General features: G+C 50.9%; 7 protein-coding genes across 7 annotated transcripts; 3 read left to right on the top strand and 4 right to left on the bottom strand.

Moving 5' to 3' along the window:
• Positions 1-288: 288 nt before the first annotated feature.
• On the bottom strand, positions 289-2914 carry sec23 (GTPase-activating protein SEC23; the record flags this gene model as incomplete). Its single annotated transcript, XM_057129325.1, has 7 exons — positions 289-313; positions 363-556; positions 612-1712; positions 1764-2237; positions 2289-2583; positions 2635-2765; positions 2822-2914. The coding sequence occupies 7 exons, from the start codon at positions 2912-2914 to the stop codon at positions 289-291; spliced, it is 2313 nt and encodes a 770-aa protein (XP_056983881.1).
• Positions 2915-3555: 641 nt separating this feature from the next.
• N7511_006947 (DNA primase subunit PRI2) lies at positions 3556-5160 on the bottom strand (the record flags this gene model as incomplete). The annotated part of the gene is made up of 3 exons (XM_057129324.1): positions 3556-4320; positions 4369-4919; positions 4971-5160. 3 exons carry the CDS (start codon positions 5158-5160, stop codon positions 3556-3558), a joined length of 1506 nt encoding a protein of 501 aa, XP_056983880.1.
• Positions 5161-5688: 528 nt separating this feature from the next.
• N7511_006946 (adenylate kinase ADK2) lies at positions 5689-6469 on the top strand (the record flags this gene model as incomplete). The annotated part of the gene is made up of 2 exons (XM_057129323.1): positions 5689-5857; positions 5910-6469. 2 exons carry the CDS (start codon positions 5689-5691, stop codon positions 6467-6469), a joined length of 729 nt encoding a protein of 242 aa, XP_056983879.1.
• A 307-nt stretch (positions 6470-6776) lies between these two features.
• On the bottom strand, positions 6777-7684 carry N7511_006945 (thermonuclease family protein; the record flags this gene model as incomplete). The annotated part of the gene is made up of 2 exons (XM_057129322.1): positions 6777-7229; positions 7307-7684. 2 exons carry the CDS (start codon positions 7682-7684, stop codon positions 6777-6779), a joined length of 831 nt encoding a protein of 276 aa, XP_056983878.1.
• A 490-nt stretch (positions 7685-8174) lies between these two features.
• Positions 8175-9351, bottom strand: N7511_006944 (putative peroxisomal carrier protein; the record flags this gene model as incomplete). The annotated part of the gene is made up of 4 exons (XM_057129321.1): positions 8175-8298; positions 8353-8590; positions 8639-9183; positions 9251-9351. The coding sequence occupies 4 exons, from the start codon at positions 9349-9351 to the stop codon at positions 8175-8177; spliced, it is 1008 nt and encodes a 335-aa protein (XP_056983877.1).
• A 1698-nt stretch (positions 9352-11049) lies between these two features.
• N7511_006943 (calpain-like protease PalBory) lies at positions 11050-13688 on the top strand (the record flags this gene model as incomplete). Its single annotated transcript, XM_057129320.1, has 4 exons — positions 11050-11088; positions 11141-11502; positions 11553-11772; positions 11823-13688. 4 exons carry the CDS (start codon positions 11050-11052, stop codon positions 13686-13688), a joined length of 2487 nt encoding a protein of 828 aa, XP_056983876.1.
• A 161-nt stretch (positions 13689-13849) lies between these two features.
• On the top strand, positions 13850-15216 carry N7511_006942 (uncharacterized protein; the record flags this gene model as incomplete). The annotated part of the gene is made up of 4 exons (XM_057129319.1): positions 13850-13949; positions 14002-14102; positions 14187-14314; positions 14367-15216. 4 exons carry the CDS (start codon positions 13850-13852, stop codon positions 15214-15216), a joined length of 1179 nt encoding a protein of 392 aa, XP_056983875.1.
• Positions 15217-15360: the final 144 nt, after the last annotated feature.

Below are 15360 nucleotides of genomic sequence, written 5' to 3'. Positions count from 1 at the left end.
GAGTGGCCCAATTTGGCGATCAGGGCATGACCTACCCACGTGACCAATATCGAGAGCTGTTTGCCTCTTTGGGTATTCTGTTGGTGGAGACACTATAACTTACTATGGATAGCTACCATACGATTCTACTGTAAAAGAGCTCAAGGATTAAAAACGCAGGTCTTTTGTCATGGTATCAATCCATTCAATCTACTACACCGCGTCAAAGGAATCAAATCACCGCTAAAGATACACAAGACCCGAGGGTCTACGACCGCCCTTTGCTCTCATGGCCATGTCTCATCATACTTAGCTGGTTCCGGATACAGCAAGCCTATGAAAGGTTAGTCGAGATCCACACAAGCTATAAACGGGCCACTCACTTCATCAGGTGGTCCATAAATGTCTGCAGGGACACGTCGTCAGTGAAGATGGTCTGAGACGACACACCCCCACCGTATCCACCCGTGGTGTGGGTAGTCGACGGGTTCAGCTTGGACAGCAAGAAACGGGCTTGAGAGCCACCAGCATCGCAGACAATGAAACGCGGCAGAGGGAATCGGTCAGAAATGAGATCCTGTAAGGCACAAGTTAGTTGTATGAGACAAAAGTTTGGAAGAGGCGAAACAAACCCTAGCGTCCTCCTTAGGCTGCTCGAGGAGCAACTTGAGGTTTTCGTAACCTTCCTGGTCCTGGTAACCCGCTTTCCGCCATTCAGCAATGGTCTCACCGTGGAAGATGAGAATGTGGAAGAAGGTGTCGAGGAGAAGGATGTGTGCAGGCTGGATAGAAGCGGAGTCCAGAAGTACGGGTTGGGCACCACCCTCGACCTCCAAGGAGTATGAGTCGAGGGTAGGTTGGATCATGACAAGAGAATCACCGGCATCTTCGTGGTTCAACACATGACGGTAGAAAGCCGTCTCGTCAGGTGAGTTGTTGAACACCTGCAGGAACTGGCTTCGCCGAAGATGGAACATGAACTGTGGGTAAAGAGTGAAGTTCTTCTCCAATCTGAATGATGTTGGGTCATCCTTGCGATAATCGGCAAAGCGAGAGCAGAGTCTGATCAACATACGATCAACCCAGCGGAGGACATCAGGACCGTCATCAACCTCGGCCTTGAAGACTGCGATACGGGCCATGAGAACGGCAGCAGCCTCCTGGTCGAAGGATTGTGCGAGGGTTGGGTCACCAGCAGGTCCGCTCAGAGGGCGAGCAGTGGTAGTGACCCGCAGATGGTAGTGGCCAGAGGAGTGCTGGTAATATGTCAAGAACTGCATCATACCGCGCTGGGGACCAGGCTGCACGGCAGCAGGACCGCCCTGGTTGGCAATCTCGAAGTAAATACCATAGCTGGAAGATGGATCGATTCCACACATCTTCCAAGCGCATGTGTTACCGATACCGCACTCTGTCTCGCCAACGGAGCTGGACTTCTTGTTCAAAGAGATAGCATGACCGATGAGACCAGTGACCTTGAGCTCCTTGGTTGTGAGAACCTCAAGAGATGCGTTGAAGCCCATCAAGAGGTTGTCGTTGGCATCCTTGTCGAACACGCGCACGAATGATTGCTTGAATTGTGAAGATGTGAAGCTATCGGTAAGAAGCATGTGACCTCCGGTGTAGTTGGAGAGATTCTTCATTTCCAAGAGACCAACTTGATCGAGACAACCGGCGAAGATATCGACAATGTGGCCGTTGTTGGCAGCCCGCTTGGCAAGTGTGTCATAGAACTACACTCCAGTTAGCAGGATATCGGATAGACCAGCGAATTTGAAACTTACCTTAACAGCCTTCTTGTAGTATTTGATATTGTCCCGGTCGATGTCGTGGTGAGAACGAATGGGCTCCTTCAGCTCAGGCGAAACAACGTGACCAGGGCCTTCGGTGGCAGCACCGCTGGTGAAAGCCATGATGCGGGCTCCGGCATTCTGGAAGGAGGTCTCAAGCAGACCAACAGCAACGCTCAGTGCGACACCAGTGCAGCGTAGGGGACGCTTGTCGTTGGCCACGGGCCAGGGATCACGCTGCAATTGCTCGAGAACATTGGTGATCTGGAATTCAGCCTGCTGGACGGGCATGAGGAAGCGCGCAGCCGGGCCGAGGGGAGGACGGGCGGGTTGCTGCTGAGGAACACCAGGGCGCACGCCACCGGCCAAGCCCAGCATCTCCTGAACCTGCTTTGCGGTGTATTCCTTGCTGCCTCGGAAGACGTATGACTTGGCGCATTCGGTATAACCGAGCTCGTGAACTTGGGCCTAAACGAAGTCAATGAAATGCCACCTCCCGTGTAAAGATTGCTGTCCTACCATTGTACCAAAAGTAATCAGACCAACCAGCGCATTGGGCGGGAGGAGAGACAAGCTCATAATGAGCGAGTCTTTCACGGCCTGCAAGCTGTCATCCTCTTGACAAGTATCGACGACAAAGACGAAGATCGGGGGAGCGGGGGCCGGCCGTGCCAATTGGTACTCGATGGTTGTGCTCTGCGGGTGAAGTTCGGGAGGTATCGTGTTCTCCGTGATATCCTTGTAGTGCGGGGGAAGAGGATTGCGAGAGAGACAGAAAGGACAGATCCAGATTCGTGCGCGAACATCGACAGTGCTAGCCTACGGTCAGTTCCGAATTCAATCCGGGGTAATGGCCTGTACGTACGCATATGGGTTCAACACAGCTCGACAGGGCTGCTTGCAAGTGACGGGCTCATACTGGAGCAGGGGGTTGTCGGACTTCTCCTTCAAAGGTGTGTACACGGCGGCAATAGGAACGACCAGGCGAGATGCTTCCTATATCAAGTCTTAGTGGATGATGCGGTGAAGGCTCCAGGGCCGATATCACGAACCATACGAGTGCTCGGGAAGGTATTCCAGCTGAGTCTGATTCCATCGCGGTCCTCGACATCACTCCATTGATCCTTCAGCGCCTCAAAATCCATGTTGTCGGTAGATGTTCCGGATCTCGGTGTGTTGATCAAGAAGAGGGGGGCGGGTCAGAAGTCGCGAAGAAAGGGGAACTTCGGATATTAGGGTCTACTCCAAGAAACTAAGTAAGAGCACCACCCGGAGCATAATCCACCAGAAAGAAAGAAAAGGACCCCGGAAATAGCTTGGGATTGGATTGAAGTGGAGGAGTATGTTGTGTGAAGGTACGGCAGTAAGGCCAGGTTGCAGCGCAACAGGTCTCTACCGCCCACCGGAACAAAACATTCCTTAAAAACTCGACGGGCCGCAGATCCTTTTCTCTTTTTTCTTCTTCATTCACGCCGACCAATATATGTGCAAACGTATATACTCAACAGCCTACATCTTCTGATGATGTTGGATGTTCTCGCGGTGAGCGGAGATCGATAATGGCCCGTTGCTGGGCACCTGGTTTTGAAAGGTCATTCTGATCCTTTCCGATCTTCTGGGAATCAGCTGTGGTCACACTCTTTAGCTCTTTAGCTACTTTAGCTATCGATAGAATCCTAGCCCAATGAAATGATATTCACACATCCAATGCTCCTTGAAACACCTATTGCCTATTGAAACATGCATATTACCCATAACCTCATGAAAATTTGACATGCTGTGAACCTCAACTATCCTTGGGCGCCCTGGCTATCTGCTTGAGCAAGAAGCTCCGCTTGAAATATGTGTTCGGGTGAACAATTGTATCAAGATCGGTCTGGCTCCACGTTCCATCCTCCTTGACCTTCTTGATCTCGTTCTTGTGCGTTGACTCGAAAACTCGATTGCACGCAATGTGGTACCGCTGCTTGCCAACATCTTCGCGCACCCCCCGCAGGGTCTCTTTATCATTGACACCTGTAGCTTGGAGGAAACCAACCAGATTATCAACTGAGAAATGGCGGTAGGGACAGCCGTGAGTCTGACCAATGCCGGGGTTGGAATCGCCGAGGATCTTCTGGCATGAGTAGGGAGTATAACCCTTTCCGCGACGATTCACATCTCCACCAACTTCACCGTAGGCGTGGCGAATGTTGTACTTGTATTGGGAGTTGAACTCGTCATCTGTCTTGCCCTTGAAAGACTGGCGCCAGAACAGAATACACTCTTCCAACGACAAACCAATACCCTTCAGGAAAAGAGTATACTGGAGTCGACCAAAGTGCTTCAGGTGATTGTTCTTTCGCAGGTTCACATGCAAACTCTTCATACACAGAGGGAAGTGTTGCTGCGCAAGCTGATCAATGGAGCTGGCTGTAATTGGGGCACCGTCCACATATCCTTCGCCCTCCGAGTATACTGATTCGGCGCTGCCGAAGTTCTTCGAGAGGTGATTCAAGATAGGTGTGAGGCGATCATCCTCATCCAATCGGGGGAGAGCACGACTCGTGAGCTACAGTCTCATTAGCAAATATCTTAATAGGAACTCTTGCAGACATACCTCAAGTGCACGCTCCAAGCGAGCAGTGAATTCAGCCATGATCATGCTAAGCTGCTCCCTTCCAGGGACATATGCCTTTCCTTTTTTCAAATAGACCGATCGCTTTTCAATCAGCTCAGGCACCTTCTCCCAGTCAACTTTGTACCATGTCTCATCATCTACCCGACGCAGCCCTGGGGTGGAACTGGCCAAACCCTCCGCAACTTCCGTTTTCTCAAAGTCGCCGACTGGCTCCCAGTCTAGACTGAGACTATCAATGAAGGCACGCTTTTCCCTTGAGTCGTCGTTCTGGAAACGGAATCTGAATAACATGGTTTCGGCGCGCGCGAATCGCCGCCGGAGGTCCTCCGTGGCCGAGAAGGCCAATCGGAGGATAAAGTGGGAATAATGGTCCTTTTGGCGCTCAATCTTCAAGCGCGGATCATTGGCGCCATTAGGAGAGGATGTGTTGGATGAGAGAGGGAGGAATTTCTGCAGAAGAGGCGTAATGTAGGTCGCCGTGTCTGCGGGGGACTTGTTGCGATAAGAGCATGCTTCGATTTCGGCGAGGACTGTCTGCGCGTTAGTTGAATGATTCTTTCAAAGTCGGCAGTTATACATACTCTTCAGTCGATCGATTGCCCATTGCTCAAATTGTTCGAGAGTAATTTCGGCAGTGGGAGGCGTCTCGTAGAAGTTCAGACGATGGGGATATTCTTGCTGCTTGTATATTGGGACAGCAAATTGTCTTTTCTTATGGTCGATCACAGCCCGCCTCTTGGGGTCGATACGATGAGCGTCTTGCCGAATCATGATGTTGTCGATGTTGAACAGTTTTGAGATCTCCGTCACTAAATTGGTCAACGCGACGCGTGCCTCGCGCGACAGGTCATGTGATATAATTCACGAGTCTGCTTACATAATCCCAGATCTGAGCTGGAGCTTCCATGTGCCAACTTTGGGAAGCATGTGAAGATGGAAGTTAATTAAGTAAAGTTGACTTGGCTACAAGGCCCAAGAACTCGATCATATGCCAAAAGCCATCCAGATCTCATAATACGTGTAATAGCCTTTACTGTCTGTATACAAGACCCCCTTCAACACTTCCCCATTCGGACAGCCCTCGGAGCATCCCGCTCACCGACAGCCGAAAGAATCGAGCTAGTAACCCCACAGAATCACCGATGCTCTGACCGTTGCTTATCTTCTTGGAGCTTTCAACCTCTTCCCCGTCATGCCACAATAGGGTTCCTTGTGATACTTTCCTCATCCGTGGTTCTTGCTGCGCCATCCAAATAAAACCAGGAACGAGACGCCCTTAAACCTTGATCCCTCCGCAGCATGTCTCCCACGAAGCAGCTCACCAAGGCTGCCCGTATTATCCTGATTGGGGCTCCGGGTGTAGGCAAAGGAACACAATCTGAACGACTGCTATCCCGTTTCCCCCAGCTGGCCTCAATCAGCTCGGGTGATCTCTTGCGCGAAAATGTGCGCCGACGCACACCACTCGGTAAGCTGCAGACCAATTGCGCATGCAAAGCATATATCTAACATAAGCTCAGGTATCCAAGCTGAGGCCACGATGCAGTCTGGAAACCTCGTTCCAGACTCTATGATTCTGAACTTGATCTCGGATGATATGAAAACCAAGGGCTGGCTCCTACCACAATCCGAATCCTCCACCTCAGCTACCTCATCCTCGCCTGCAATCGACCCCTCCGCTTCTTTCATTCTCGACGGGTTTCCTCGCACAGAAAGCCAAGCCACAAGCCTGGACAACCTAGTACCCGTGAACTTTGTCGTGCACCTCAACACTCCGTCCTCAGTTATCCTCTCCCGTATCGCATCCCGCTGGGTCCACGAACCCTCAGGGCGGGTGTACAACACAGACTTCCATCCGCCCAAGGTGCCAGGGAAGGACGATGTCACTGGCGAGACACTGACACAGCGACAAGACGACTCAATTGAGACATGGCAGCAGCGGCTACGAAAGTTCGAGGAAACAAGCAAGGCTCTTCTGGAGCATTATGACCGCCGGAGTGTTCTCTGGCGGGTGGAGGGCAACAGCAGCGACGAGATCACTCCGCAATTATTTGCAGAATTCGAGAAGCGGTTCTGCTGACTGTGAACGACGCATGTATACTTATTTTTTGTATGTTTTCGGACGAGACGATACACGATGAATATCCAGAGGGATACGCTGAGTTTTAATACCCGTTAATGGGAATGTTGGAGATATCTCCAGCGCATGTATAGCTAACTCAATTGGTGTATGATAATCAATATTCAATATTCGGTCTAACCTAATCATGATAATGTCGCCTAAATGTACAAAAAAGCAGGTCATCATACCATCTCATCAAATGCAAGTTCAAATGCAAGTGCAAAAACATATACAAAACAAGCCGCAAGCCCAGCTATCACGACTTTTACTTCTTCTTCTTCTCAAGAGTTGAATCCCCCATCCCCATCCGGTTCTTATACTCCCGCGGACTCTCCCAATTGCTCCCAACAGCCTTGTAGTCCTTCCAAAGCCCCTTGGCCCTCTTCTTAGCCCGCCACTCTGCACGTCGATACTTCTTCTCCATCTTCTCCCCACCAAACTCCGACCCAACCTTCGCTTCATAAACCGTCGCCAGCCCTTTCCTCAACATTTCATAGGAGACATCCCGCCGCCGAAAAGGCGGGAAATCAAACGCCCGGCGCACGTATACACTCGCGACAACACGCGAGTATTGGTCTTGTCGGTGGACAAGGGCGCGCACGCGCTTGTTAGTCAGGTAGTTCGTTAACCAGGTGTGGGCGTCGCGCGCGAAGGGCTGTTCCGGGCGACCGAAGTGCGCTAATTCAGGAGCATCTATGCCTGCGAGACGGATGTGGATCTGTGTTGTGGGTGGAAGATGTTAGCATGATTTGATCAGTGGTTCTCTATGCCTGGGGAATGGCGGCAAGGACGAACAGTATTATCTTTCAGCTCTTTCTTAGCTTTCGGGACCTTCTTCCAGGGCATCCAGCCCCAACCCGCGAGCCTACCACCAGGCGTATGGAAAATGCGAAAGTTATCACCATCGCCGACGGAAGTGACCTGGCCGAAGACGCTGCGGCGACGGAGGAATGATGGCGAGATGCTAGGCGCGTCTGGGATGCGACGTAGGTAGGTGCGGTGGATGCGCACGGAGATTAGAATGCCGCTTGTGAGGAGGATGGTTGGGACGAGGGTTCTTGGTTCGAGGAAGGCTCGCCAGTCTAGGACGGAGGTTGGGTTGTTTGCGGAGGAGCTCCAAGTGGATTGTTTTTCGTCATTGGTCGACTCGGATCTCCATGGTGGCCATCTCATCACGGCCCATGCCCCTGCTTTCTGGCAGGTGTCGAATGTTCAGGCGCGTGGTTGAGGTGTTTGCAGTGGGTGCGGAAGATGTTGGGGTGATCGACGCGAGAGCGAAGCCGAGGATCTTCTGCTTGGGTCAACGTTACAATGCCTTTTTCACCATGTTGAATGCTGCGATATTATTCTATACTAGTTTAGCCAGTATATAGAAATTTGTAGTATCGAAATTACGAAGTTGTTTACACCGACTTTCATGGCATGACAATGTTTTTTTTTGAGGCTCACATGGCCGAAATACTATCCTATATATAACCCTGCCTCAGTGATGCCCGAGATGGGATAATATCTAAGAGTGAAAGTTCGATCTTCTATCATTCAGGTCTTTACATCCAAGTGTCTAGACTGTACAGAAACAAATTGTGAAAGAACCAAGCGCCGAGCATAACAAGCATAGAGAGCGAAATGAGAAACAGCCTCCCGCCATTCTAAAGAGACGATCTTATTTCAAGGTGGCGGGCAGGCTAGTCTTAGCCTTTGATGCGGCAGTATCGACTGCCTTCTGCAGCTTCTCTTTCTTGATTCTGTGAAGGTAGGCAAACAGGACGACGAAGAGGAGTTCCATTCTAAAAGCCAGTCAGCAAAGGAACCTATGTTATACAGCTGGGATATGAACATACCTCTCCTTGGTCATCATGAGCAGACCTTGGACCAAAAGTCCCTTCAAGATCTGGGGTCCAATTCCCTTGAAAAGGGACAGGACACCCTCATTATCAATAATGAACTTCATGACCTCACCAAAGGTCTTGAAGGGCTTGCCATTACGCTCCGGAGGCGGGCGAGACTGGAGGCCAACCTTTGCGACGATCAAAGGCTGAGTTGCGATAGTAGCCAAAGCCTTGGACATGGCACCGAGGACTTTTTTCGTTAGCGTGCGATCGTTTCTAGTGGTGGGATATCACTCACGGAATGCCTCCCAGGGCTTGAGGCTATTTTTTCCGGGAAAAATGACCTCCTTCAGGCGCTGGTAAGCACCATATGTAATAGCAGGGTTGACTACCAAAATCAAGCTAGCCTTCAGGCCGCGCCACAGGCCGGTCCAGCCGTCCTCGCTCTCGATCACCTCGCGACCAGTCTCAATCAAGCCCTTCTTGTCGCCCTTGGGCTGTGTCTGCTGTCGGGTTGTGATGACGGCCACCGGGATGGTGAAGATCTGGGCGACAGCACCAGCAGCAGCACCGAGGGAAAGCTCGATCGCTGTACCGGGGGACTTGGTCGTCTTGGCCGTGGCCATGTAAAGCGTTCTTACAACGCTGTACCAATAGAAGTATGCGAAGTTTGTAGAGGCGACACCAAGCAGGGCTCCAGCCATACCAGAGTACAGACCACTAACGCCTTCCTTCTCAACAATCTTATTTATAGCGTCGACGGTCGATTCATAGCGCTCGAGGTCATCGCTCTTCTCAGCTCCTTCCTTTTGCTTGACCTGTACTTGCAGCTTGGTCTTCACACTAGATCGACATCCAATCAGCAATCTTGTCCCAGCATTTTGACAACTAGCGCATGTAGTGGGCTTACAGATCCAGCGGGTAGACCATTGCATTCGCCAGGACAGCGCCCGTCGCACCTGCAACGGCACTTCCCCATGGGGAGAGGGTAGGCTTAGATTGACCGGCCATGGTATAGGCGGAGGGTATGTGAAATTAGGGAAATTAAGCAAGGTCGACGAATCGCGAGGTTCAGGAGAGGGCTCGCTTGCGGAGCGGCCTGTAGTTTAGGGGAAATAGTTTAGCGGGGCCGTACTGCTGCGATGCAGAGATCAAGGACGTGGAGAAGAGAGCTCTGAAGAGTATCACTTCAGAGAATACAGGACATACCGAGGACACCCGAGTATCAAAGCCAAAGAAACCGATTTCGGAATTACCTGTTACTGCAAATTGCACCTCGGCGCTCACCTTAAAACTTGCCGAGGTCCACTTCGGTATCCATGCGCGGGTCACGTGGTGGTATTTATCAGATCTCCCGTATAGAGTTGTGTATTGCATTTACATCCCGATGGCAACTGGCTGCAATGCCGATTATTACGCTTGTTCTCTTCCGAGAGATCTTCAACTCTATATATTGGGGATGTTGGTCTTTTCAAAAAATCCTCTAAATCACTTAGGTTCAGGATGCTTTGCTCCTCGCGTTCACGCTAACATGGCGGCAGCGTCAACCCTTACTATTTTGCCACGTTTTACCGTCTTGATCAGGTAAGACATGGAAAAGCGATCAAGTGTAGAGAATTACATGTTAGGAAGGATAGAAGATCCGGCATACCGTAGTTCTAGAGCATCTTACACACGCATTCGAAGAGTTTTGGTATCGAAGACAGAATGGTAAGAATAATGGTAAGCGAATTTCCAGTTTCTCATAGGAGCAAGTTAGGATCTTGAACGAATAACTAAACAAAAAAGAAATCCAGTATCTAGAGCCAACCAAGCGAGAGCTTCGCAATAGTGACGTCCTCATAAGAAATTGAATCTCTTATGTTTTGCGGTTTCCTCGAGGAAAGCGATTGCCGGGCTCTCTGTCAAATCTCCCGATCTCCCAATCCCCGCATTGGCGGTGTTAATTGCCCGACTTGAACCCTGAAACTCGTTAATTGCCAGAATACGAGCCGTGAAAGTCTTCCGTTATAACGCCTCGATACGATTTAGCCTTTGCAGATTGCCAATGGCGTGTTGACTAAGACGACTTGATCGATCATAACTATAAAATGGGCTATAGTTCTGTATATTCACCAGACGCGTGATGACAGGTTTGTCGTACCTGAGTATGGCGAACTTGGTATGATTGCTAGTTAGTCTCAAAAAGGATGCCTTCCTCTCGCGAGAACGCGACGTTATCACGTCGAGAGCCTTCATCATGAATCGATGAACAGACATATAATCAAACAAGGTATCTGAATAAATTTGTGGCTAGCAAAAACGATATCGTTGCTAGAAAGGTTGAGCTCCTCATGACTTTCTAAGCGGTTCACTTATAGGGCTAAGTGCAGGTGCTTCCAAGGTTCTTTCCAACCTTGGAAGGTCCTGCAGGGTCCAACCCGGCTTACTAAGTACTTACTAAACGTGTCTCAGAGCCGTGGACCTCCCGAGGCTCACTTGGGCACTACCTAATAATACGGAAATCACATAATTAATCTACGTAGCCCTGGAGCTTAGTGAATTTAACCCCATTCAGATCTACTCAGTAAGCCGGATTTTAAGCGCCATAACAAAGGCCGCGGCAGCTAAGATACCAAGAAAAACAAGTACGTTTAGCCAGCTGTATACTATTTCATTTTCTAGTTCTCTCCACCACCTCATTCCTTTCTTCTACTTCCACCCAACAGTATGTCAAGGCCGCAACAACCCCATGTATCGGAAGCCTTGGTTTGAGCTACTCTCCTGCCGTAAAGATGCAAAGAGTCTAACAATTTGATAGAAGGCCGAAGATGGCATAGCGGGGGCGACCTCACAGAAAGCGGCACTGGAAGCGGCTATCACTGCCGCGGAGCATTACATGAAAGCCCTGCGGCTGGCCCCTGCCGACGAGAAGAAACAGCTTGATTCCAAATGCAAGGAATTGATCATCCGAGCCGAGACGATCAAGCGCGCTACTGACTGGAAAGCTGCTGCGGGGCCCCAACCCATTCAGAGCTTAAGCCCGCCTGCATCCACACGGAAGCTCACCACGCGGGAGGAGATCATTATTCTTGAGGGCGCGAAACTGAATGGCTATATCTTTCCACCCTGGAGTCGAGCCCCGAATGAAGATGAATTCATCCTGAAAGATCGGCCTTTCACGTATGTGGAGAAAGCGTCAATCACTATGCACATCGCCTAACCGAGCATAGGGATTCACCTGATCTGCATCTTTCCGACCTCCAGAAAGATATTTTTGCAGGATGGAAACGACCACATGATTTATTGAAGGATGCGGCCACGCCAGGCACAGCTAATCCAACCATCTCAGCTTCAGGCCAAACCGATCTGGTGCAAGATGTCTTGACTGATTGCTCGGTTGTGGCCAGCTTATGTGCCACAACGTCTCGATCAGAACGAAGACTTGGGCAGGTATGAACTTGGTCTATTCTATTAATCAGACCAAATGTTAACACGAGCAGAATGCGACACCGACAATGTATCCGTGCAATGACGAGGGAAATCCAGTACTATCGCTGTCTGGAAAGTATATATTCCGCCTATACTTCAATGGATCCTTCCGGAGAGTGGTGATTGATGACCGGCTGCCTTCATCCAAAACCTCAAGATCACTGCATGTGATCGATCGAAACAACCCCAATTTTCTCTGGCCCGCTCTTGTCGAGAAGGCATATCTGAAAATTCGCGGCGGCTATGATTTCCCAGGAAGCAACTCAGGAACTGACCTTTGGGTGCTGACCGGATGGATACCCGAGCAACTCTTTATACACAACGCCGATTTCACCTCCGATGAGATCTGGGAACGTCTATACAAGGCCTTTTATCATGGAGATGTGGTTTTGACCATTGGAACAGGCAGTCTGACCGAGACCGAGCAACAAGGTATGGGCTTGGTAGGCGAGCACGACTATGCTATTCTTGAAATGAAAGAATCTCAAGGGCGCCGTCAGTTCCTCTTGAAGAACCCGTGGGCTGGAGCAGATCCACATATACCGAATAATCTTAATCTTGATCCCAGCAAATCTCCTCTGGCCCCGGGGACCTTTTGGATGGACTGTGAGCAGGTGTTTCAGAACTTCGAAAACCTTTATCTGAATTGGAACCCTGGGTTGTTCAAATATCGCGAAGACATTCATTTCACCTGGGATTTGTCTCATGGACGTGTTATTTCCGGCTGTTTTGTGAAAAACCCCCAGTTCTCCCTCTCCAGCGAAGCCGGAGGGACAGTTTGGCTTTTACTTGGGAGGCATTTCAAGACCGATGATATTCAAAGTGCGACAGGATTTATCAGCATCTATATATTCCAAGCAGATGGCCGAAGAGTGTCCCTGAGTGATGGACATCTCCACCGTGGTCCATATGTCGATTCTCCAAATACTCTCATGAGGTTGGAAATGCCTCCGAAGTCAAGGTGGACCGTGGTGGTCTCAGAGCAATCTCTTCCATCCTCTAGCCAAAACTTCACGCTTTCAGCATTCTCGAATTCTCCTGTGTCAGTGGCGCCGTCACTAGATAAATATTTATGCGTGACAAAGGCAACCACTTCATGGACTGCAATGACAGCCGGCGGTAATGCCGAGTCACCTCGTTACCATTCGAACCCACAATTCAGCCTACAGATATCCGAGAGAACGGATCTTTCCATCTTGCTCGAGGTAGCAGAACCAGAACTAGCGACGCACGTCAAGTTATTCTGGTCCAACGGCCAGCGCATCTCACGAGTGCGAAGCCGAGATATCATCGCAGATAGTGGTGAATACCGCCGGGGTTGTGCATTGGCCGAGACGAAGTCCCTGGAGAAGGGCACTTACACCATAGTCTGCTCCACCTTTGCAGCTGACCAGCTTGGCCGCTTCACGTTATGGATTTCCTCAACGATCCCATGTATAGTGCAACCATTGGCATCCGAGTCCGCTGGACGGCGCGTTGTCTTATCTGACGTCGGTGTTCTACCGCCCGGTCAAGATCGCATGTTGGCATCGCTGCAGGTGTCACGCCTGACGCGAATCAGACTCATTGCGAGAAATAAACAGTCTACGATTGGCTCTCGTGCTGTGGCTCCGTCGCCTGTGCTGATGACCGTGGAGCTGGGCCAAGGTCCATATAAAGAAATTCTAGCCACCTCAGAGGACGGTATTCACAGTGATACGGTGTCCGGAGTTCGGGTAGAGGACTTCGATCTATATCCCAACGGTGAGTCACGCAGTGTCTGGATTGTGATTGAGCGCATTGGTGGACCAGGAGGACAAGTAGAAGACCATTTCGAAGTTGAGGCGCTGGCAGAAGAGAAAGTGGAGATAGGAACGTGGGTAATTGAAGATGAATGATACCCAGAGCTCAGAATAGAAATGCACGAGTGTTCAAAGGTCAACATTCTATAGATAACTCACATCTCCAAATCGAGTAGTCCCCGCACCGGGCGGTGTCAACCCCCCGTTCAGAACGTCATCTGCCATCTCCCCTCCCCTTAAGCTACCCACCAGACAACATGAATAACATCCCAGCTGGACTACGGTCCGTCGATATTGGGCGCTTTGCCATCCGGGCTGCTCAGATCGAACAGGCCAAACCGGTCGTTGCCTACTGGTGTGAGTATCCCCCGCGCGCGCAATCCGGTGTGTTGACTGACCCCCAACGCAGGCAATTTCCATATCGTGAACCAGATCATTGAAAGGGGCCTCCACAATTCCGACAATGAGATCATGCAATACACCACCAGTCTGGTGGACAAATTGGAACGGGTGAGTCGATACCCCGCCTGTGTTCCGCAGCTCCTTAAGCAGCGCATCTTTGGACCGCAGGACTGATAAGATTGGACATGGTAGTTTAAAGTCGAGAACCCAGGAGACGAGACAGTCACAGATGAAGTTGCAGCAAGTGCCTATGTCGAACAGTTTGGACTGGAAGTCTTTGGTCGCGCCGAGGCTGCTATGAACGCCAACAAAGTCACCAAGTGAGCCCTAGGATTGCCTTGCAAAGCCACAGACGACTGACAATGCTTCAAGGCAAACCGCAGATACATTCCAAGCAGCAGCTACTTTCCTCGAATTGTGCTCCATCTGGGGCGCCGACCCAGAGATAGCTGGGCGCATCAAGTTCGCCAAGTTCCACGCCCTTCGCATCGTCAAGGCCTTCAAAGCCGGAGAAGACCCCAATGAGACGAACCCTGCCCCGAAGGAAGACGAGCAGGTAGTTGAAGATCCCGACGTGCAAGCCTTCGACGAGTCAGTAGCAGAACAAGCCTCCAAACCCAGTCAACCCTCAATCGAAGAGATCCCAGACGAATCAGACCGCCTCGGACGAGACCTAGCACGCAAGTCAACCCTTGACGAATCGCTTCACCCATCCCGCACTTCATCCACACCTCGTCCAACCTTCACTTCCCAGCCCGAGATCCCCTCCGTCCCGCGCAACGCACCCGGCTCACCCGCTCTGCCAACGGACACCGACTATTCTGGCCCAGGCCTGGAACTCCCTGATACCCCAGCAACAATTGGAGGATCCTCCTCTGGACCAGGTCCAACCCTCCCCGATACCCCAACCTCTTTCCAGTCTTTCCCCCCTCCATCCAACCACCCCTCTGTAGACCCTGCTTCCTTCTACGACTCCGCCACCAATGCCAGTGCGAATCTTCCTCCCCCGGCTGCTCCGCCCGCTGCGCCCGCCCCAGCTGCTTACATCCCTTCTGCCCCTGCACCCTATGTACCCCCTCAGCCATCTCACGGGATCGATGATGCCTCGGTTCAAATGGCGCAGAAGCATGCGCGCTGGGCGGTGTCTGCGTTGACCTTTGATGACGTTGATACTGCGATTAAAGAGTTGCAGAACTCGCTGAAATTACTGGGGGCGGCATGAAGTAGTTTGTGGGGATAGAATTTTCTGTGGCTATCTGCGTTGTCGATATACCATATGAGCAGCTCCTTTCACTGTGTTTCTCCGGGGGGGATGTTCTCCGAGTCCACCTAGAACCCTAGAACCCTAGAACCCTAACCCAGGCCA

Source organism: Penicillium nucicola, assembly GCF_028828085.1.
Source record: "Penicillium nucicola strain IBT 29836 chromosome Unknown utg000006l, whole genome shotgun sequence".
In the NCBI taxonomy this organism is placed as follows: domain Eukaryota; kingdom Fungi; phylum Ascomycota; class Eurotiomycetes; order Eurotiales; family Aspergillaceae; genus Penicillium; species Penicillium nucicola.
This window is presented reverse-complemented; position numbering and strand designations above follow the sequence as displayed.